The following is a 24,395-nucleotide window of genomic DNA, read 5'->3' as shown; positions in this document are numbered from 1 at the left end:
ACCACGACTTGGTTCATTCATTCAATCGTATTAATCGAGCGCTTACTGTATGCAGAGCACTGTGCTAAGCACTTGGGAGAGTGCGATATAACAATAAACAGACACATTCCCTTCCCGCAATGAGCTTGCAGTCTAGAGGGAGTCCCCGGCGCACAAGCGGCTGGAGAAAAACCTATGCCAATCTCAGACTGCTGCTATGGATTTGGAATTCTCCCTAGATCACCTATTGCTCATCTCTCATCATTTGCCTCGGCGCTATGACTTTCCAAACCTGGACGGGTCAGTGAGGAGGGCCAGCCTCAGGGATAAACGGACGGGCCTCTTATTACCAATTCTGCCATCTGTTCTCCCAGTTTTCAATCAACCGTGCCATAAAGAAGATGACACTAAGCAGGTTTCAAACCAGACCCCATCTCCGAAAGCCAACCTTCACAGATGGGGTCAGCATGAATGTCCAGGTGGCAGCTGTGGGCAAGGTAGCTGCAGGCCACGGAGTGCCTTTCGCTCAGCCCGAGGGGTGGTCCGATAACACAAAATTCAGACGGTGAAGCAGCTGCAGCCCACTCGGGCCAAATACAGACTTATTAAGGAAGAGGTGGCGCGATAAAGCAAATCAATTTTCAACCGGTCGCTTTCTCCCGGGGAAGATTCAAACCCCTCCACTCGCGCCAGAGTTTTCCCTCAGGAGGCATTAAAGCCCCTGCCATTTAGCCTTCTGACACTTGCTCACCTCATAACTTAGTCTTCAAATTGAGCATGGTGCCAGCAATTTCTTTTCGATACAGTTGTTCAATTTGAAACTTCATGGTTAACTTCATCCGCTGCCTGAACCACTAGATTACAGCAAGCAAGGCAGTGTTAGCAACCTTTAACTATGCCTCCAGTTGGGTCGGAGGGGGCTATCAAAATGCGGTGTAGCCGACGTGACTCCCAGGTCGCTGGGGAAGGGTTGAGATCATGGGAGGGTCAGCTAAGTCTAGGCCAATCCCAAAGTGGATCTAGGAGCGCCGAACTGGGGCCCTCTCTACCACATCAGTACCCACCCAAGATCCGACCTGCTGGTGAGTTGGCCACACTGATGTGGTTCTGGGCTAGACTGAGCCTTCGGAAAGGAGTCAAGGGTGACCTGTCATTTGCCCGAATCAAGTTTGCCAAGCCATATTGTCACTGCTGCCTTGGTGCCACTTGACGCCTCCCCCCGATCCCGCCTCCTCTTTGCCAACCATCCCCAATGGCACAGTCTGAATGGGACCAGGGCCAGGCAACTGAGTTTATCGGGTGCCCGCTCTGCGCATACCACTGTACGAGGCCCCAGTCCAGAGGATCGTTATTAAAGCGGGAAAAGAATCTACATGAAGAAGATATTACCTAATAGGGAGAAAGCACAACTCTAGGGTATGCTTGTTCTTCAGATGAACGTCAAGCATCCAGCTCCACAGAAAATCCACTTCCAGTCCAGTCCTGCGTGAAGGCCAGATGGGGTGGAGCGCTGTGTTCAGAACTACCCAGTTCAAGCAAAATCTGGCAGCTCTAGAGGAGCATCATGTTCACTTTACTTCTGGCTATTTTCTTTCTTCCACTAAATCCGAAGGTGGGGGAATGAGATCTCTTGGATTCATTTTAGCAACAAGGCAGACATCATAGCTATCGTGCATGAGGACATCGATGGCGATGACATTCCACTGGTTTTCCCAGGGGTCCAGTTCTAGGATTTCTTTAGTGATGACTTCGTGGCGATCTGAAAAACAGCGAAGGTGAAAATCGGCTTCGTGGCTATCTTTTAATTCACTAGGTCAGATGTTTTCAGAGCCCAAATCAGTCGATCGATCGTTATTTACTGAGTACTTACTGTGTGCAGAACACCGTACAAAGCTCTGGGGAGAGGGCAAGAGAGTAAGTGGGCGTGATCCGTGCTCTCGAGGATGTACGTATATGTATGTATGTACATATGTATGTACCTCAGCATGCATACACTCACAGTCCCCATATAACACTGTAGACTCTAGACTGTAAGCCCGTTGTGGGTGGGGATTGTCCCTATTGTGTATTTTACTTTCCAAGCGCTTAGTACAGTGCTCTGCACACAGTAAGCGCTTAATAACTACCATCGAATTAATGAATGAATAACCCAATGATGATGATGAGTTGTTAAGATCTTACTGTGTGTCAAGCACTGTTCTAAGTGCTGGGGTAGTTGCAAGTTAATCGGTCAGGATATTGTCCCTGTCCCACCTGAGGCTCACAATCTAAGTAGGCAGGAAAAGAAGCACAGGAACCTCATTTTATAGTTGAGGAAGCTATGGCACAGAGAAGTTAAGTGACTTGCCCAAGCTCACACAGCAAGTAGTTGGCAGAGGCTGGGTTAGAACTGAGGTCCACTGACTCCCAGGCCCAGGCTCTTCCCTCGAGGTCTTGTTGCTTTTCAATGCGTATACACTGTAACACCAAATTGTTGGAATTTGTAGATCTGAGGATATTCAGTTAAGTAGTCTTGGACTATGCCTTTAATTCCACCTTCCTGTATATTAGCTGTTCTAGTTCACCTTTTTTGGTCAAAAAAGGTTAAAAAAAAACCATTCAGAGCTTTACCTTGCTGAAATCATTAGCTGGCATATTTGCTTCCTATCAAAAAGAAGCAATATTTTGTCATCCTTATCTTGTTCCTGATGTGTTTACTTAACTTTTGGGTTCTTTCTCTTCATTTATTTGACGAGGAACATTTTTCCACCCTCTTTCAATTTTTCCAATTTTACCCCGACAAACTTTAACTGTTTCTCTTTTTGGTATCCTCTGCCACTCTGACCCAAAATTCCATTTTCTGTGATGTGTCCATTCCATTAACTTTTGCTGGTTTTTTTCTTAGCCAATATTTTCCTTCTACTTTTCCCCATCTTATGGGTAGGATTAATTTTTCCTAGGGCCTTAAAATGGTTTCCTTATTATGCTCTGTAAAGAAAGCCGATGGTATTATTTGCACACATTACTAATTCACCACCGATTGCTACTTACAGTGAACAAGCCTTCACATAAAACCTTTCAGGAGAGGAGGCAAACGCATCAGGGAAAATTGAATCTGGTGGTCTGTCAACCTTATTTAATGCATCACAAAATTTCATGATTGACAGTGTGCCCGATAATAATAGAGGACTGGAATACCAAAACATCTCCCAGGTCAGGATATAGACAGTCCGTCGGTCGATCGAATTTGTTGAGCGCTTACTGTGTGCTTACTGTGTGCTCAGGGCAACTGAGCGCTTACTGTGTCCCCTTGGGAGGGGACAGTATAACAATATAAAGGACACCTTCCCTGCCCACAACGAGCTTACAGTCCAGTAAACTGGTATACTGGAAAGCTCTGTGAAGGGTGCTTGTCAATATACAGCCCACTTAATTTGGTTTTCTATTAAGGAAAAGGGAAGATAGCCTGGATGAAAGAAAGCCAAGCCCTGCTTCGATCTGCTGTTTGGTTTGACTTGGTTTGCTCCTGATTTGGTCTGTGGTCTCTCACTGGTCCCCTCTAGAGCTTCGGCAGTGTCCTTGCTCAATCGGAGGGGACGGCGAGGGGAAATGAGAGGCGGCGGGTATTAGATTCCAAGGGGCAGCCGTGGCCACGGTGCAGCTGACACTGCCTCTCTCCACCGCCATCCCAGTCCCGTCTTGGTAGCCGGGCTGGCTCAGCAGAGGAAGGGAATACACGAGGAGAGAAGGGAGGGCCCCAACGAAGATGACATGGCTAAAAGTGGCTCCGTGGCCTGGAATGGATGACGGAGGACATGTGGGATCTGGCGTTTATACCAGCCGCTGACCCACGCCCAGAGGCCACCATGGCAAGAACTGATGGCTTGGGGTGAAGCCGGAGGGGAGGGGAGAGGGGAATGACACCCTCTGGCTTTTGACAGCGATACTCAGCATCTGTTCTAGCGGTTATTTCTCCCGGTGTCTAAAAAAATACCTCAACCTTGGGAATTACTGCAGGGGGATGGGGACCAGACTAGGTAAAGAGGGAGTCGTTCCAGAAATGGGCTTGTCTAGAGTTGAGTTTTTGTGCCGCTTCTTCTCCGGAAAAGCCCTGAATTATAGATTGCTATTGACGATGCGAACGTTGTTAAAAAAGCCAGTGAGGCGCATTTCCATGCAGATGCAGTGTAACGGCTTACCAGTGATTCAGTGGCTTTGACAGAGTATTCAGGGACAGAGTCCATTACAAAAACCCTTGGCTCCTACATCAGATTTATCAATGGGTGATTTATTCAGAGCAAAACTGGTGGCTGGGAGAACTTTGAACATTTGTTTCAAATGGAATTGGACTGAGGAATTTGAATGAACAGCTGTGAGCTGCTTGCTTCATTTTACTTGGTCACTCTGCAGGGCAACTAAGATGCTGTTTCGGTTCCAAGTCTGCATCCTCCGACTTTACCCCTACAGTCGTTGCTGTGCCGAGCCCCTTCATAAGTCTAAATTTAATTGATTTCACTAAGGTGCTGTGAGTACTATAATCAAAACTGAGCTTAACAACGTTCTCAAATCTAAATTACATAATGGATGAGAGGAGGGGAGCAAACCTTTATGGGAGATTAGCCAAAAAAAAAAAAAGATCCTTTAAGCTACTCCTCACCCAGAAAACAGTGATGCTGAGATGCAAACTCGTTACCTTAGCAAGATGTCAGCAATTACAACGAGCTCACAGTGTTGTAAACCAAATGCTAATGCAGTGTATTTTTTCGCTTTCGGGGGGGCAGTTCAACAAGATGGAGAGACGGTTCCATGCATTTAGGTTGGGCCATTTGCAGAGGTAGAGCTACAGTTATGAAATTAATATTTCTCCTGCACACATTTAGTTTCACCTTTTCAAGCCCAAGGAAGATTTTCATCTTCGGAATGAGTCAAACAGAAATTAATCTTGACTGGCCAGTGAGCAGGCAGCTTTGTAAATATGAAACAGAGCTCGTTATGGGCAGGGAATGTGTCTACCACGTCTGTTACACTGCACTCTCCCAAGCGTTTAGCACAGTGCTCTGCACACAGTAAGGGCTCAATAAATACCATTGATTAATCGATTGTAACAGGTATCCCTCAGAACCTCTAGGGAAGTAGGGCAGGTTATTTGTTTGGGCCACAAAGACAGAGCTCCCCTCACCCAATTTAGAGCTGCCAATCCCTGGAGGTGATAATAATCATGCTACTTGTTAAGTGCTTTCAATGTGCCAAGCACTGTAATAAGCGTTGAAGTAGATACAAGATTATCAGGTTGGACACAGTCCCTGTCCCACGTGGGGCTCACAGTCTAAATAGGAGGCAGCAGGACTTAATCTCCATTTTACAAACTGGGAAACTGAGGCAGAGAGAAGTGACTTGCCCAAAGTGGCAGGGCTGGGATTGGAAACCAGGTTCTCTGACTCCTGGGCCCGTGCTCCTTGACGACGCTCCGTTTCAAGTAAGAAAGACAAAGGAAAGATATGTACATAAGAATTTCATGCCACTCGACTGCAAAACGTGTGCTTTCAATCGGCAGGAACTGGGAAAAGACAGCAGAATATTTATTATTAGTTATTATTAGTAATAATAATTATTATTGTGGTACTTATTAAGCACAATGTGCCAAGCCCAGTACTAAATGCTGGGGCAGATATGAGATAATCAGGGCTCACATGGGGTTCACGGTCTAGGTAGGACGGGGAACGGGAATTGAATTCCCATTTTACAGATGAGGGAACTGAGGCACAGCGAAGTTAAGGGACTTGCCCCAGGTCACTCAGCAGACGAGTGGCCGAGCCAGGATTAGAACTCAGGTCCTCTGACTTCCAGGCCCGTTCTCTCTCCACCAAGCCACACCGCTTCCCCTCTGCTTCACTGAATCAATCAAATCAGTGGTATTTTTTGAGCGCTTACCATGGGCTGATAATTCTGATCTGTGCTCTATAGATTTGTCTAAGCCGAGATGGCAAAAGTATAAAGACTCTTGGCTTATGCTGTTGAGTGTCTCCCATGCCGCCGCTGCTCAGCACAGGTGAGTTTTGATTTGTAGCAGGGGGCCTTCCACTCGCTAGTCACTGGCCAAGCTGGGAATGGAATGGACAGGCCTCTGCTTGACTCTCCCTCCCATAGGTGACACTGGTAGAGGACTGGAAACTCTCCAGGTGCCACCCTGAGAGAGGGGAATGAAAATTTTTCCATTTCTAGCAGGGTGGGAGGGGACCCCGCTAATTGCTCTCCCCTCTGCGTCATCTACGCACTTGGATCTGTGACCTCTGGGCATTTGAAATTCGCCCCACTCTCAACCCCACAGCACGCCTTTAGATTTAATATTATATTTTAGATTAGATTAATATTAGATTAATATTAAAGATTTAATATCTTTAGATTACATATTATAATAAATATAATCATATGAAGAAATTCTTTATTCATATTAACTTCTGTCTCCCCCTCTAGACTGTAAGCTCGGTATGGGCAGGGAATGGGCAGGGAATCCCGGCTCTGCCACTTGTCAGCTGTGTGACTGTGGGCAAGTCACTTCACTTCTCTGTGCCTCAGTTACCTCATCTGTAAAATGGGGATTAAGACTGTGAGCCCCACGTGGGACAACCTGATTCCCCTATGTCTACCCCAGCGCTTAGAACAGCGCTCTGCACATAGTAAGCGCTTAACAAATACCAACATTATTATGTGTCCGTTCATCATTTTGGATTATACTCTCCCAAACGCTTACTACAGTGTTCTGCAGATAGCGCTCAATAAATACCACTGATTGATAATCCTGGCTGACGAGGAATGGGGAATAACGTGCGCGATAACGACTTATGAGATGTCCTATCCTGGACAGTAAATTAGCCACCAAATGACTGATTTGCTTACTGGAATTCCAGATGTGTTGAATTTATTGACAATTTTTCATCGGTTGAATATGTTACACTTTCTGGTGGGGTGGAGGGGCGGGAGGGGACCCCACTAATGCTGAAGAGGAAGAGTGTGTGAGATAATGAAATACGAGACGTAAATGAGTTTATCTCCTGCTTGGCTGGTTTCTTTACAGGAATTCCAGATGTATTGAATATTGAAATTTATTGAATATTTCATAGGTTAAATGGAAAAAAATCATCATCCTTAAAAAGTATCTGTTGAGCCCCATGCTCCTGCTACGTAAAAAAAGAGAAAAGAGTGAGGTGGGTGTCATGAATTTGCATGAGACCAAGCCGGCCTGAATAATGCGTATCTGCTCCTCGTATGCCGTGATGTGTTTGGGATGATTGAGGCTTGGGTAATGATTTGTGCATTCGGGGATGAAATATAAAAGGGAGAGAGCCAGATTCCAGTTAGTGTCAAGATGGAGGGATCTCTGTGACCGTGACCACCCCGACATCATCCTGCCCCAAGTCCGCTTGTGGCAGCATCGTCGTGAGCTTCCCCCCCACCCCCCGCCCCGAGGAACGGCGACCGTATCTAATTCCCACCTGGGTATTCTAAATAAATGTTATTACTCGTCGGTCGGTCAGTTAATCGGATTTATTGAGCAGTTACTGAGTGCGGAGCACTTTAAGCACTTGGGAGAGCACTAGATAACTATAAAAAAGACACATCCCCTGCCCACAACGAGCTTATAGTCTAGAGTACTACTATAGTACTACTTTTTTTTTTTTACGGTATCTGTTAAACACTTACTATGTGCCAGGCACTGTGCTAAGCGTTAGGGTAGATATAAGCTAATCAGGGTGGACACAGTCCATGTCCCTCAAGGGACTCACAGTCTCCCAGACTCAAAGTCCCCTTTTTCCAGATGAGGTAACTGAGGCCCAGAGAAGTTAAGTGACGAGCCCAGGGTCTCACAGCGGACATGTGGCGGAGCTGGGATTACTCCCTGAGAAGAGAGAGGAGGCAGGGGAGTCAGCGAGGAAGATTCCCCGACTGATTCCTCATTTACCCTACTTGAATGCACTGTGCCCTTGGATCTGTACCCTTTAAGCACTTGATAGTCCCGTCCCCCCGGTCCCCCGCACCCCACTCGGCCCCACAGCACTTCCGTGCGTAGCCCTAATTTATTTGCATGTCCGTCTCCCTCGCTAGACAGTAAACCCCTTGTGGGCAGGGAACATGGGCCTGCTAATTCTGCTGTACCATAACGATGATGATGTTGGTATTCGTTAAGTGCTTAGTATGTGTCAAGCACTGTTCTAAGCCCTGTAAGTAGAGGCAAGCTAATCAGGTTGGACACATCCCCTGTCCCACATGGGGCTCACACTATTAATCCCCATTTTACAGATGAGGTAACTGAGGCCCAGAGAAGTGAAGTGACTTGCCCAAGGTCACACAACAGACATGTGGCGGAGCCAGGATAAGAACCCAGGTCCTTCTGATTCCCAGGCCCGTGCTCTATCCACTAGGCCACGATGCTTCTCTATTTTAATGATAATAATGATAATTATGGTATTTGTTAAGCACTTACTATGTGCAGAGCACTGTTCTAAGCTCTGGGGTAGATACAGGATAATCAGATTGTCCCACGTGGGGCTCACATTTTTTTAATCCCCATTTTTGTAGACGAGGTAACTGAGGCACAGAGAAGTTAAGTGACTTGCCCAAGGTCACACAGCAGACAAGTGGCGGAGCCGGGATTAGAACCCATGACCTCTGACTCCCAAGCCCAGGCTCTTTCCACTAAGCCACGCTGCTTCTCATTTTACTCTCCCAAGCTCTGCACACAGTAAACGCTCAATAAATACCAATGATTGACTGATCGTCACCGACAGTATTTGAGCGCCTAATGTGAACGAGATGCTTAAGGGATCCTCAACAGCACTTAGGCCCCCGGCTGGAAATGGTTTTGGTTTAACCACGTCTGTGTACGCCGGAGCAGGGGGCTGCTCTGGAATTCCTCTCAGCCCCTCACAGGAGCAAGTGTCCTAGGTGAGGAGAACCCCAGAGCCTCAGCCTGGCAGTTGGGTGCCTCCATTCAATCAATCAATCAATCATCGATGGTATTTATTGAGCACTTATTGTTTTCAGAGCACTGGACTAAGCGGGCAGGGGTAGATACAAGGTAATCAGGTTGTCCCACGTGGGGCTCACGGTCTTAATCCCCATTTTACAGATGAGATAACTGAGGCACAGAGAAGTTAAGCGACTTGCCCAAAGTCCCACAGCTGATACGTGGCGGAGTTGGGATTAGACCCCACGACCTCTGACTCCCAAGCCGGTGCTCTTGCCACTAAGCCACGCTGCTTCTAGCGCTTAACAAAACACCATCATCGTCATGTGGGAGAGTCCAATCCAACAGAGTCGGTGGACACGTTCCCTGCCCACAAGGATCTTCAGTCTAGAAGACTCCTGGGAGGTTCACATTAGGAAGGGGAAAACTTTGCATCTGTCAGGCAGGAACTCGAATACCGAACTAGGTATCGAAGTCAGGCCCGGATTAAAGCCCCAGAGGAGCCGTTCTACAGATGTTAATGGGAGGATCTCCCGACGGGGCAGCCGTTTAATGAGTCAGCCTCAAACGCTAAAATCCCACACATGCACCGCCGTACGGAATGGACCTACTTTCACATTTTGGAAGCTGGTGACTGCCAGCAGGATAAACAGAGATTACCATTTAAATGAAAAAACTTTGTTTTGGAATGGTATTTACATTTGATAGAATAACCTGAGCCAGATTGTGTGTTTTTTTGGAATAAACACGGCAAGAGTATTAACGGGTCTGTGCAACATACGGAGAGCAGAATGTTGATCAAATCACATCATTTGGAAATTGTAGATTTCCGTTTGTCGATCTGACAGTCGCACAGCTAGTAAGCAGTGGCCGTATCATTACAAAATCACCCCCCGCCCCCCCCCCCCCCGATCTCCTATCATACGTCCGTTGGATAGAATACCGGTGGGGAATTAGGGAGAGTCCCTCTAAGACTGTAAGATCCTCTTTTTTATGGTATCTGTTAAGCCTTTACTGTGTGTCAGGAACTGTACGAAGCGCTGGGGTAGATGTGAGATAATCAGTCCCTGTCCCACATAGGGCTCACAGTCTTAATCCCCATTTTACAGATGAGGGAACTGAGGCACAGAGAAGTGAGGTCACTTGCCCAACGTTACGCAGCAGACAACTGGCGGAGTCAGGATTAGAACGCAGGGTCCGACTCCCAGGCCCATGCCCTTTCCACTAGGCCACGCTGCTAACGCTGTTGTATTGTACTCTCCCAAGTACTTAGTACTCCCATGCCATCCCATCCCCTCTCTTTAGGCGTGGCTCAGTGGGAAGAGCCTGGGCTTCAGAGTCAGAGGTCATGGGTTCGACTCCTGGCTCTGCCATTTGTCAGCTGTGTGACTGTGGGCAAGTCACTTAACTTCTCTGTGCCTCAGTTACCTCATCTGTAAAATGGGGACTGTGAGCCTCACGTGGGATGACCTGATTACCCTGTATCTCCCCCAGTGCTTAGAACAGTGCTCTGCACATAGTAAGCGCTTAACAAATACCAATATTATTATTATTATTATTATTTAGGGTTTTCCACCCACCTCTTGAGCTGTGGGCAGGAAATGCCTGTGAGCAGGGAATGGGTCTACCAACTCTGTTACGTTTTGTGCTCTCCCAAGTGCTCAATATAGTGCTCTACACACAGAAAACACTCAAAAAATGCATAAAGCGCTCAATCAGCTCAGTCCATCCCACCTCACCTCACTCATCTATGCATCAATCAACTGATTGATAGGATTAGACTGTAAGCCCATCAAAGGGCAGGGACTGTCTCTATCTGTTACCGATTTGTACATTCCAAGCGCTTAGTACAGTGCTCTGCACATAGTAAGCGCTCAATAAATACTATCGAATGAATAGTATTCATTCGATAGTATTCATTCACTATTACTATATTGAATATTGAATACTGAATAGTGAATATTGAATACTAATATTCAGTAGTATTCGCGGTCCTGGAATGCCCTCCCTCCTCACCTCAGACAATCTAATTCTCTTCCCTTCTTCAAATCCCTACTTAAAACTCACCTCCTCCAAGAGGCCTTCCCAGACTGAGCTACCCCCTTTCTCCCTCTGCTCCCTCTACCCCCCCTTCACCTCTCCGCAGTTAAACCCTCTTCTCCCCCCTTTCCCTCTCCTCCTCCCCCTCTCCCATCCCACCCCCTCAGCACTGTACTCATCCGCTCGACTGTATATATCTTTACCACCCTATTTATTTTGTTTATTTTGTTTAATGAGATGTACATCACCCTGATTCTATTTAATTGCCATTGTTTTTATGAGATGTTCTTCCCCTTGACTCTATTTATTGCCATTGTTCTTGTCTGCCCGTCTCCCCCGATTAGACCGTAAGCCCGTCAAACGGCAGGGACTCTCTATCTGTTGCCGACTTGTTCATTCCAAGCGCTTAGTACAGTGCTCTGCACATAGTAAGCGCTCAATAAATACTATTGAATGAATGAATGAATGAATATAGGCTTGAACCAAATAAGGAAAAGGAGCAAAGAAAGAAAGCCCAAAGAGACGATATCTGAGACAGGCAAGTCCGGAAAAACTGGGGAAAGGATGCATGGACTGGGGAGTGAGGGAGTGGACAGAAGGTGAAAGGAGTAGGTGGATGGAAAAGAGCTCAGGAGGTGGGCGGAAAAACCTAAAGATAATAATGATAATAGTGGTGGTATTTGTTAAGCGCTTACTGTGTGCAAAGCACTGTTCTAAGCGCTGGGGGGATACAAGGTGATCAGGTTGTCCCATGTGGGGCTCACAGTTTTTAATCCCCATTGGACAGATGAGGTAACTGAGGCACAGAGAAGTTAAGTGACTTGCCCAAAGTCACACAGCTGGCAAGCGGTGGGGCCGGGATTCGAACCCATGACCCCTGACTCCCAAGCCCGGGCTCTTTCCACTCAGTCAGAGGAGATGGGATGGCAGGGGAGTATCCAGAGGGTAAATGAACCACAGATTGCTAAGATCCAAGCAATTCCAAGCAGAGCCGATCCTAATATGGTATTTGTGAACACATTCATTTCACTAGCGATGGGTTTGAAAGAATCTATAAGAACCAGTAACTAACTCCTCACAGTCATGACCAAACTCCTTTAATCACTATGGTTAGCCTTAAGGGAATGAAGTTAGGGCAAAGTCGCACACTGGCCCTGATCCTCTCGGGAGGAAGATTGCTGCTTCCCTTCCCTTGGCAGCCCTCCCCATTCGCCTCAAGCACTGTACTAAGCCCTGGGGTAGATACAAGATCATCAGGTCCCACATGGGGCTCACAGTCTAAGTAGGAGGGAGAACAGGGATCGAATCCCCATTTTGCAGATGAAGGAACTGAGGCACAGAGACGTCAAGTGATTTAAGTGCCCAAGGTCCCACAGCAGGTAAATGGCATAGTGGAAATTAGAACCCACGTCCTCTGACTCCTAGGTCTGGGTTCCCTCCACTAGGCCACGCTGCTTCTCATAAACTGCATAAACCAGTGGAGCGAAGCCCCTGCCAGGTTACACATTCTGCGTGGCTCATTGGAAAGAGCCCGGGCTTGGGAGTCAGAGGTCAGGGGTTCGATTCCCGGCTCTGCCGCTTGGCAGCTGTGTGACTGTGGGCAAGTCACTTAACTTCTCTGGGCCTCAGTGACCTCATCTGGAAAACGGGGATGAAGACTGTGAGCCTCATGTGGGACAACCTGATTACCCTGTATCTATCCCAGCGCTTAGAACAGTGCTCTGCACATAGTAAGCGCTTAACAAATACCAACATTATTATTATGGGCCCACAGGGACGGGTGGGTGATTAGGGCTCATTTTTATCATTTGTTCTTTTAAATATTAGGCATTTATTCCTCCGTAAAGTACTTTTGAATTTTGATATCACTACTGATACGATAATATCATTTGGCTGACTTGCTCTGAGGAGGTATTCCAACTCCTGGCAGCCTCGGGCCGAGCACTGTACTAAGCGCTGGGGTGGATATGAGCAAATCGGGTTGGACACGGTCCCTGTCCCACATGAGGCTCACGGGCTCACTCAATCCCCATTTTACAGATGAGGTAACTGAGGCCCAGAGAAGCAAAGTGATTTGCCCAAGGCCACACAGCAGACAAGTGGCAGAGCTGGGATTAGAACCCATGACCTTCTGACTCCCAGGCCCGGGCTCCATCCACTGCACCATGCTGCTTCTCTAAAAGCTCTTACTATGTGCCAGGTGCTGTACTAAGCGCCGGGCTGGATACAAGCCAATCGGGTTGGACACAGTCCCTGTCCCTCAAGGGGCTCACAGCCTTCATCCCCGTTTTACAGATGAGTAACTGAGGCCCAGAGAAGCGAAGTGTGAGGCCCAAGGCCACACAGCAGAAAAGTGGCAGAGCCGGAATTAGAACCCAGGACCTCCTGACTCCCAGGCCGGCGCTCCATCGGCTACGTCGCCGTGCTGCTCCACAAGGCTTTGGGTCTCTCCTCCCTACTCCATCAACTCGATCACCGCTCTAAATCTCAAACAACAGACTATGTCACCCTTGCTGTGGCCGGCTTGCGCTTGGCTTTTAGTTAATTGATTCATTGCCTCCAAATGCATGTGAAATCGAATGTTTGCTCACATCTTTTCCCGCAATTTCTCTCCTCTTGTGGCAGTCTCCTGAAGAACAAAGGGAAAGCTTGCATTTTACGGTTAGGCTCATTTCTTAAATGAATGTAGGCATCTAAAAGGTTCTGACTTTCTTCCAGTATCGACTCTGTCTTTATCTGGCTCCGTGCCCAAACATGTCTTCCTCAAGCATGTTTTTCACGGTTAGGTTAGCAAAGTGCTCCTCTTTAGTGAGGTTAGAATTAAACAGTTAGTCATCTTGAATCTAACTGCTTCATTTACCGCTTCAACTAATCAATCTCGGGAGCCTTTCGCTTACTCCGTTTCGGCTTATTTTTAAATCTGACTGCTACACGTTGAGGGATAATGAAGTCAATGCAAATACAGTGATGTGTCATCCAAATTAGTCCTTTCACGTCATAGGCTCATAAATGAGACATTAAAGAAAGTTGACTAGATGATAAGTACATTAGATATTATTTTAGAGGCAGTTTCAGATAATTCGCTCAATGGTTGTTAAATGAGGCTAAAATAGTCGTGTGAAGTGCTGAAGTTATTGCACTTACAGGAAAAGCCGAGGTGAAATAGAGTGCTACCTCTCACCAGACCTCTATTTCCACACTGCCATTCACTCCACAGGCAAAATAATCCATTTAGAAAAAGCTGGATCTACGAGGCACCGATATTCGGGGACACTATTATCACCCAGCTAGCTATTCTAGGACTTCCAGCTAGTTATTCTAGGACTACAGCAACTTCAGAATTGTTAGCAAGAGAACCAGCAGTAGGTGTCACAGATTCCTAATATTAATTGTGGTATCGGTCAAGTGCTTACTCTGTGCCAAGCACTCTGCTAAACCCTGGGGTAGATGCAAGGTAATCAGTTTGGACACAGTCCCTGTCCCACATGGGGCTCACAGTCTGCGAGGGAGGGAGAAAGGGCATTTAATCTCCATTTTGCAGATGAGAAAATGGAGGCACATAGAAATTAAGTGACTTGCCCGAGGTCACTCGGTAGGCAAGTGGCAGAGCCTGGGTGTCCTGACTCCCGGGCCGGAGATCTTTCTACTAGACCGCGATGCTTCTCAAATGGACAACTCGACACTTTGCACTCTCCCTCCCTACTCCCCTCACTACAGAATCTCCCGGGGAACACTGGAGTCCAAGCAAATACATCCAGTTCTGCCGTAACGTGTATTTTCACTATATTCATTCATTCAATCGTATTTATTGAGCGCTTGCTGGATGCGGAGCACTGTACTAAGCGCTTGGAAAGTACAATTCGGCAACAGACAGAGACGATCCCTGCCCAACAACGGGCTCACGGTCTAGAAGGGGGGAGGCAGACAAGGAAACAAAAACAACTAGACAGGCATTATATATTTTGACTAGAACATTGGTAGGAAATTAGAGAATGCTCATCTGACAGTGCAAGCCTGTTTCAACATGTCATGGCCTAGTGGAAAGAGCACCGGCCTGGGGGTCAGAGGAACGGTGTTCTAAACCTGACTCTGCTACTTGCCCGCTGTGTGACCTTGGGCAAGTCGCTTAACTTCCCGGGGCTTCAAGTTTCCTAATCTGTAAAATGGAGATTAAATACCGGTTTCCCTCCTACTTGAACCGTGAGCCCCACGTGGGACAGGGACTGTGTCCAACCTGATTAACTTGTATCTACCCTGGCACTTAGAACAGAGCTCAACACACAGTAAATGCTTGAAAACAACAACAACAATAATGATGATAACTGAAAAAAAAATCAATCAATGGCATTTATTGAACGCTTACTGTACTAAGTGCTTGGAAGAGTATGACATAGAGTCGGGAGACACATTCCCTGCCCACAAGGAGATCGCAGTCAAGAAGCGCTCAATAAATATGACTGAATGAATTAAGGAATGAAAAAAGGGGAATAATGATAATGAAATTGTCTTGTTCCCCGGGGAAATGGCTTGTCTGCATTTGCACGTGCACAGCTCCGGGAGGGATGAGTACTACAGTGCAAATTTTCCTCAATACGGGGTTTTACACCAACTCCTGGCAACGTATTGGAGAACTGGATACATTATAAGACAACAAATCCCAGAACCACGTGCTTTCCGCTGAGCATGATCGGGCCATGGTCGTGCTTTTGGGAGCCTTCTAAATAGCTGCTGGGAGATGAGGATCTGTTATCCCCATTGCCCCAACTAGGCCTATTGTATTTGCCATCCGGGCAATGATAAGCATAATGGTGGTATTTGTTAGCGCTTACAATGTGCCAAGCACTGTTCTAATCGCTGGGGTAGATATGAGGTAATCAAGCCATCCCACGTGGTTACCCTGTATCTACCCCAATGCTTAGAACAGTGCTCTGCACATAGTAAGTGCTTAACAAATGCCAACATTATTATTTAATAAGGCTTCGAAGGCCGGGGAGAGTAACTGGCGCATTAGAGGAGGGAGGGCGTTCCAGGCCAGAGGCAGGACGTGGGCCAGGGGTCGGCGGCGAGACAGGCGAGATGGAGGCACCACTGAGACCTGGTCCCAGCGGGCAGATCCCAGCCGAGAACCCAGATCTCCAGGTTTCCAGGGTACTGCTCTTTTCACTAGACCAACAACAGGGCTAAGGTCCTTAAAGGAACCCCACAGTGGCACTGCCCTTGGGACAGCTCCGCTTTGCCACCTCAAAAGTTACACTTCTGATCCCAGTTTAGTGAAGTCAGTCACCGTGAGCAGAGAGGGCTTTACCCGACACCGAGAGTTACAAGGACAGCCGAAACACGGTGTCTGCCCTTAAGGAGTTTATAATGGAATGGTGACAGAACTAATGTCAATATGCAAGCATAAAAATAAACCTAAAACATGTGACGGTCATATTACCCGCTCCACACTAGCTACGTTAGCCAACTATTTTTTTTAGGCTTCTTGCCGGGCCTGTCCACTTCTCTGACCGCCCTAGCCCAGACCAGAAAGCCAGTTGGGAAGCGGCATGGCATAGTGGATGGAGCCCGGGCCTGAGGGTCAGAAGGTCATGGGTTCTAATCCCGGCTCTGGCACTTGTCTGCGGTGTGGCCTTGGGTAAACCACTTTACCTCTCTGTGCTTCAGTTACCTCCTCTGTGAAATGGAGAATAAGACTGTGAGCCCCATGCGGGACATGGACCGTGTCCAATCCGATTTGCTTGTATCCACCTCAGCGTTTAGTACAGTGCCTGGCACATAGAAAGCACTTAACAGATGCCATCATTATTATCAGCTTCTCAGGAAGAATCTATGCATATGTGGGCTGTTCAGAAATTAAGCTTCTTGGGGGCAGGGAACATATCTACCAACTCTGCTATACTGTGCTCTCCTAAGCACTTAGTAACAGTACTCTGCACACAGTAAGCGCTCCATAAGTACCACAGATTGATTAAATTATGCTCCACTTTGTAGATGGAGGCAAAGATGCTATCTATGCTGGTATTTGTTAAACGCTTACTATGTGCAGAGCACTGTTCTAAGCGCTGGGTTAGAGACAGGGTAATTAGGTTGTCCCACATGAGGCTCACAGTCTTAATCCCCATTTTACAGATGGGGTAACTGAGGCACAGAGAAGTTAAGTGACTTGCCCACAGTCACACAGCTGACAAGTGGCAGAGCTGGGATTCGAACCCATGACCTCTGACTCTCAAGCCCGTGCTCTTTCCGCTGAGCCACGCTGCTTCTCTAATAATGTTGGTATTTGTTAAGCGCTTACTAAGTGCAGAGCACTGTTCTAAGCGCTGGGGTAGATACAGGGTAATCAGATTGTCCCACGTGAGGCTCACAGTTAATCCCCATTTTACAGATGAGGTCGCTGAGGCACAGAGAAGTGAAGTGACTTGCCCACAGTCACACAGCTGCCAAGTGGCAGAGCCGGGATTCAAACCCATGACCTCTGACTCCCAAGCCCGGGCTCTTTCCACTGAGCCACGCTGCTTCTCTAAGTTCAGTTAACTTGGGCTGGGAAGATTCTAAAGCACCACACAAGCTTTCAGGAGAAAATACAACCATCTATCTGTCACCCCTTGAAAAAGGGTGAGGGAAACAGCCGCAGACCACAGTACATGTGTTTGGGAGAAGCACACTTTTTTTTTTTGTCTCATCACCTACCCGCTCCATGAAATCCCCCGCAGATGTACAGCTTCCCATCCACCGCCCCTGCATTCGTAGAATTGGTTCGCAGTGAGAGGAGAGGAGAGAGCAAAGGGGGTCCCTCCCTCCAAAAATCACCATCAGGGTTATAGATTTCCACAGCATCCAGGCACTTGCGCACCTGACCCTTGTCTCGACCCAGACAGCCGATCCCACCTGCAAAAGATAACGTCCATTAATGAAAGCTTCGCGAAAGGAAGACGGAAACACCCCCACTCCCCACCCCCGCCTTTCCCCCAGTCAGACCAGTGTCATCATTCAAGTGCTCTTTGTTTGTACTGTCAAGTATTTACCGGTAGACTATATACCAATGATGTATGAGAGGCTCTAACATGTTCTTAAAACAAGAAGTAGAATGATTGATGCTCTTTCAAAGAATTTTGCATCTTTGTTTAATTTAATACCTTAGAATCACTGTGGCGGGGCTTTTTACATAGTGGATGCTGTGTAAGAAATAACGGTTCCTCTTTTGGAGTTTCAATACCCACTGTAGCATCCTACCGCTGGAAGAGACCTTGAGAGAATATCTGGTCTAAACACTTAACCAGGTGAACACCTGAACCACCTCAGATGGAAGATCGCCCCTTCTATTTTTTAAAGATCTTCAGGGATTGCAATTCTACTACCTTCCTTGGTCTCCCTGAATGTCAAGAAGGTTTCATATTTAATTAAACTCTGGCTGCAATTTCAGTTCACTTTCTTCTGTCAGGTCCTCTTACCAGTTGTCCTCCACTTTCAAAATCCACCTCATTTAAAACAAAAAAAAGAATCCTCATACACCTATTACAACTTAATCAAAATGTGACAGTTCCAACTCCTTTAACCTGTCCTGACACCTGGGCTTGCCTCCTTCTGGAAGCCTTCCCTGACTAAGCTCTTGGGGGTGTTTGTGATATTTGTTAAGGGCTTGTTTTCAAGACTGTACTAAGCAGTAGGGCTCAGCTCAGGTTTGTCCCTTGGATTCATACCCTTCACTCACCTCATCCTTAGCCCCACAGCACTTATGCCTTGTCTCGGCTTACGCCGTCGAGTCGTTTCCGACCCAAAGCGACACCACGGAGACATCTCTCCCAGAACGCCCCGCTCTCCGCGTGCCATCGGTCTGGTAGTGTATCCAGAGAGTTTTCTTGGTAAAAATCCGGAAGTGGTTTACCACTGCCGCCTTCGACGTGGTAAACTCGAGCCTCCGCCCTCGACTCTCTCCCATGCCGCACAACACTTATGTACACACCTGTACTATATTTATTTATAGCGACGTCTGTCTCCCCCTTTAGACTGTAAACTCCTTGTGGACGGGGAACGAGACTACCAATTCTGTTACACCCAAGAGTTTAGTATGGTGCTCTGCATGCGAAAAGTGCTCAATAAATAGGATTGATCGCTCGACTGATTGGCAGAGTCCCTGCCCGACATGGGGCTCACAGTTCCACCCCCTAAGCACTTAGGGACTGCTCCCCCTGCCCTATTCCTCCAACTTTTATGTACATATTCTTATACTCGGTTGCTTCCCTTGCCCGTAATTTATCTTAGTGTCCGTCTCCCCTGTGTGCCTACTTACTGTACTGTACTCTCCCAAGCACTTAGTACAGTGCTCCGCACAGAGTAAGCTCTCAATATATACCATTGATTAATGCTTGTCCACGGCCTCTCGGCCACCTTAGTAATGGCAGACACAGACAGGGGAATGGTGAGGACCTACGAATGGCAATGGTGAGTGGTGGGATTTTAAGCAGAGTCTAGCCAATGACTAGAGACCATTTTAGTGTCTGAGCCCACTAGATTGTAAATTTCTCCTCTACACTGTAAGCGCCTCCAGGACAGGGACTGTGTCTACCTAGTCTATTGTACCCTCACAAGCACTTTCTTCAGTGGTCTGCCCACAGTACGTGCTTAATAAATACCCCCCACTGACTGATTGATCGACGGATTACCGAAGAGCTGCGGAGGTTTGCTCTGGGGCCTGCTAACAAGGGAAAGGACCTTCTACTTTTGTTTTTTCCAAGCCAGGATCCCAATATTATTTCACTGTTCTCCCCGGATCTTCTTGGTGGTGCCATCTCCTCAGTTGACAGACTAGAATGAATAACGCATCTTCCAAAGATGAGCAACTCCTTCAAGCTTTGCCTACAATTTTCAAATGAATGGAAGAAATCATGGCCACTTTTTAACTAATGGGAAAATGGAGGCAGAGAGAACTTGTCTAAGGTGACATGAGGCCTCGGCAGAGCGAAAACTCCAGCTCCTCAATGCCCAGCAGGGATTTAATGTCAAGAAACTTCAAAGGCCCACATTATTTTTTCAAAATCCATAAAAACAAATGTTTCTCCCGGTAACACGTTGTCAGGTTACATCTTAAACAAAGTACATATTCTTTTTCCTTTCTTCTATCCGTTCCTTCAACTCCACCTACCCCGTCTTACACTAATAAGTCCTTTAATAATAATTACGGTATTTGTTAAGCAGAAACGTTGGGGTAAATACAGATCGACACAGTCTCTATCCCACGTGGGGCTCGGAGTCTAAGAGGAAGGAGAACAGATCTTTTATCTCCATGTTACAGATGAGGTTACTGAGATCAGAGAAGTGAAGTGACTTGCCCAAGGTCACACAGCAGACAGGTGGCAGAGCTGGGATTAGAACCCAGGTCCTCTGACTCCCAGACCTGTGCTCTTTCCACTAAGCCACACTCCTTCTCATTTATTTATTCATTCATTCATTCATTTGTTCATTCAGTCAGTAGTGCTTACTGAGTGTCTACTACGTGCAGAGCTCAGTACTAAAGTCTGGGTGAGAGTACAACCCAGGATAAATTAGACATACTCGCCAGACCACACAGGGGCTCATGATTTAAAAATGACAGGTGAGCGGGGGTAAAGACAGCGGACACACAGGTACACATAGGGGCATAGAGAACAAATAAATATAATGGGAGAGATGGGGTTATGGCCCGGGCTTCATCTTAAACCGGAGCCAAATTCTGGTCAGTTCCAGCTTACGTGAAAGACTGGGTCCTTGTTTTCTTCGGTGGTTTTGTTGCTCACTCTTTTCCTGTGTGTCTGCTGCCTTTCCCCGGGCCCCCCGCCCCCGAATTCACCTGTTATTTTTAAATCATGAGCCAGGGATGGTATCTAATTTATCCGCCGTTGCAACCCTTCCCCAGCGTTTAGTACAAGGCTCTGCCCAGAGTAGACACTCAATATTGATGCTATTGATGCCTGTTTCCTTGTTTTGCTGTCTCCCTCCTTCTAGATAGTAAGCCCATGGTGGGCAGGGATTGTCTCTATTGCTGAATTGTACTTTCCAAGCACTTAGTACAGTGCTCTGCACACAGCAAGCACTCAATAAATACCATTGAATGAATTGAATGAATGAATAAGCACTATTGAATGCCCTTTCCACTAGACCATACCGCTTCCTCTCAGGGTCAGTTCGCTCTAACGTCTGCCCTCCTGCCTCAGCCTCTTCTCTGCCAGCCAGCGGACAGGACGGCCACGGGCCGGGGAGCCACCTCCTGCCCCCCTGACTGAATCAGGGCCCACAGGGGCACCGTGCTGGTGGCACGGACCCACACAACCGGATGGAATCACGTGGCCCGGGGATTAGCTGGCTCAAGAAATGGCCCTGAACTCAGCCCACCTGAAGTAGTCTCCTGGGGCGTGTGGCTGTCAAATGATCATCTCCTTCTGGAGCTGTGCAACCATGGGCTTGGTCCCACCCCAATATCACTGCTTCCTTGGGCTATTGTTCCCGATAGAAATGGTCTAATTAATCGCATTTTACCGTACCCTTGCGGGAAGGTAGGAAAATTGGATTTGAGCCATTTTCAAGATCAATAAGCTGAGGCAAACAGAGGTTAAATAATTCTCTAAAGGCCACACAGTGAGTCAGACGGGGCAGACGAGGCACCAAAAATCACGAATTCCGAGTCGGAATTGCTGCTCTATCCCCTGGAGAAACTCTCTCCGACGCAATGCATGCAGTGGGTTCTATGTTTTTTGCATTTTTGGATAACTGGGTGCTTGTCAGGTTCATCTTTCGGTTCCCCAAGTGTAAGTAATCATAGTGCTCAGAGTCTCCCGTTCGACAGATGTCCTCTGGTTTCATCGGCCGATAGCTCAGATGTTCGACTAAGAGAGGAAAATAGGTTAGTGGAGCCCCCAGTGTGTTCTGAAACCCATTGCTCAATAAATCAATGGTATTTATTGAGCACTTGCTGTGTGCAGAGCACTGTACTAAGCGCTTGAGATAGTACGCTACAACAGAGTTGGTAGGCGCATTTCCTAGCCACAACGAGCTGACAGTCTAGAGTGGGAGACAGACATTAATATAAATAAATGAATTATGGAAATGTATCTATCCATACATAAAATGCTCATTTAATTTAATTTAATTGTATGCTTATATTATTTTTGGCTTATAAAATGCATAAAATACATAAATGAAAATTAATGCTTAAGAGTTTTTCTGTCACACTTGGGTGTTCTGTAATCCCGCGCACTTTCAAGGATACTCTGCTACAGCAGTTCTAATGAATTTCAAGCTTAACTCGAATCTCTGTTAAATAACGAAATCAAGCACACCATCTTTATGAACAAACCGGTCCTACAAGGCTCATCTTTTGGATGAGAGAAATCATAGGGTAGGTTATGTGATCAGCACAGCTTTGGAATTTTAATGAGGGATCTACAACCCTCCCTTATCTTCCTGTATTATCAGGCCTGCTGACTAAATGTATTGATAGCTCTGTTGCATTTGAGCACAGCTCTTCTCACTCCGCCAGAATAAATACAATAGTTCTGAGTCACGCCCAACCCAAATTATGGGGAGAAATTTATTCTCCCCTTTAGCGATAAGAGAAAAGAGCATTTCTTAAAAAAAGCCCTTGATCTTTCTGGGTTTGTCTTTGTCTTCCGGGAAGATGAGACACATTTCCCTCCTTAAAAACCACATTTTGGTTTGGCAAAACCCCGTTTGGGTGAGGTGGTTTATATGCATAGTACACACGGAGATGCCCGGTACCTGACAGGTAGAGGTGGAGGTGCTTTAAGGTTGACGATGGTCAGTGGCAAACCCAAGCCTAGAACCCAGGTTTCTACCACCTAAGGGAGCCCTGTCTCTCTTATACGATGTGATCTGTTACAGAGGGGGCGGTAAAAGCTGTGTGGGGCCAGCATTTTTATCGTTTCCCCAATTCGAGAGCTATTATTTCTTTTTTTAGGGTATTTGTTAAGCACTTTCTATGTGCCAGTGATTGTTCTAAGTGTTGGGGTAGATACAGGCTAATCAGGTTGGACACAGTCCATGTCCCACATGGGAATCACAGTCTCATTCCCCATTTGACAGATGAGGTAACTGAGACACCGAAAAGTGAAGTGACTTGACCAAGGTCACACAGCAGACCAGTGGCGGAGTCAGGACCAGAACATGGGATAAGAACCCTGGTCCTTCTGACTCCCGGGCCCGGGCTCTATCCACTAGGTCCCAATGCTCCTTGTTGCATTTGTTCCTCATTTCCTTTGTATCAAGAATTGTAATGATTATTGTGGTATCTGGTAAGTGCTTTCCATGTGCCAAGCACTGTTCTAAGCACTGGGGTGGATACAAGATCATCAGGTTGGACAAGGTTTCTCTCTCACGTGGGACTCACAGTCTAGGAAGAAGAACAGCTATTGAATTCCCATGTTACACTTGAGGAAACAGAGGAGTGAAGTGACTTGCCCACGGTCACCCGACAGGCAAGGGGCAGAGACGGTATTGGAAACCAGGTCCTCTGATTCCCAGGCCTGGGCTCTTCCTGCCAGGCCATTTTACTAGGGAAACGTTCAAGGATATCGCATCAGACACATACCTGGCTCACAGGGAGACAGGAAGAGATAGACACCTTGGGAAAAAAATAACTGGTACAACTCAGTTAAAAAGAAGAACAAGAAAAACCCCCAAATAACCCAAATAACACAGTAAGAGTAACAATGAGAAAAACAGCAGTGATGGACTCTTCCTGAAAGAACAAGATGACTCGCCCGAGGTTGCCCAACAAGCAAGCGGCAGAACTGGGATTGGAAGGTGGATCCTCTGATTCCCTGGCCACTAGTCCATTGAACTGGGGAAAAGTTCAAGGATACTGAATCAGACACATCGCTGGCTCACATGGATAAGATAGATGCATCGGGAAAGAAATGATTGGGAACCGGCACAGAGGAATCGGTTCTCGTGATCGTGGTTTGCGGAGCGCCGCTCACACTGTCTTGCCCTCGTCATTCATGGTCTCGCTGAGGCGCGGAGGGCGACGAGCAGGCGGCGTCTTAAGTTCTTGGTAGTCACCCCACAGCACTTACGTGTACATCCATAATTTCCTTTAACGTCTGTCTCCTCATCTAGACTGTCAACTCCTGGTGGGCAGCAAACGGGTCTACCGACTCTGCTGCAGTGCACTCTCCCAAGCGCTTAGTCCAGTGCTCTGTACAGAGTAAGCGCACAATAAATGCTTTGATGCCTGTGTCCCCCCTTCTAGACTGTGAGCCCGGTGTGGGCAGGGATTGTCTCTATTTGTTGCCCATTTGTACTTTCCAAGCGTTTAGAACAGTGCTCTGCACACAGTAAGCACTCAATAAATACAGTTGAATGAATGAATAAATACCCCTGACTGATCGATAGGAAGGTGGGCAGGGGTGCAGCACACCGCGATGAGCACATCAAGTTC

General features: G+C 47.1%; 1 protein-coding gene across 1 annotated transcript in view; it reads right to left on the bottom strand.

The window, feature by feature from the left end:
* Positions 1-577: 577 nt before the first annotated feature.
* KBTBD12 (kelch repeat and BTB domain containing 12) overlaps positions 578-24,395 on the bottom strand; it is a 51,608-nt gene continuing 27,790 nt past the window's right edge. The window contains exons 4-5 of the mRNA XM_029052255.2: positions 17,654-17,851; positions 578-1,738 (exon numbers count right to left, since the gene is read on the bottom strand). Of these exons, the coding sequence (XP_028908088.1) occupies positions 1,563-1,738; positions 17,654-17,851 (374 nt within the window). The 3' untranslated portion in view covers positions 578-1,562. The remainder of the gene's footprint in view (positions 1,739-17,653; positions 17,852-24,395) is intronic.

This window comes from Ornithorhynchus anatinus, chromosome X1 (genome assembly GCF_004115215.2).
Source record: "Ornithorhynchus anatinus isolate Pmale09 chromosome X1, mOrnAna1.pri.v4, whole genome shotgun sequence".
In the NCBI taxonomy this organism is placed as follows: domain Eukaryota; kingdom Metazoa; phylum Chordata; class Mammalia; order Monotremata; family Ornithorhynchidae; genus Ornithorhynchus; species Ornithorhynchus anatinus.
The sequence above is the reverse complement of the archived record's forward strand: the minus strand, read 5'-3'. Positions and strand labels throughout refer to the sequence as shown.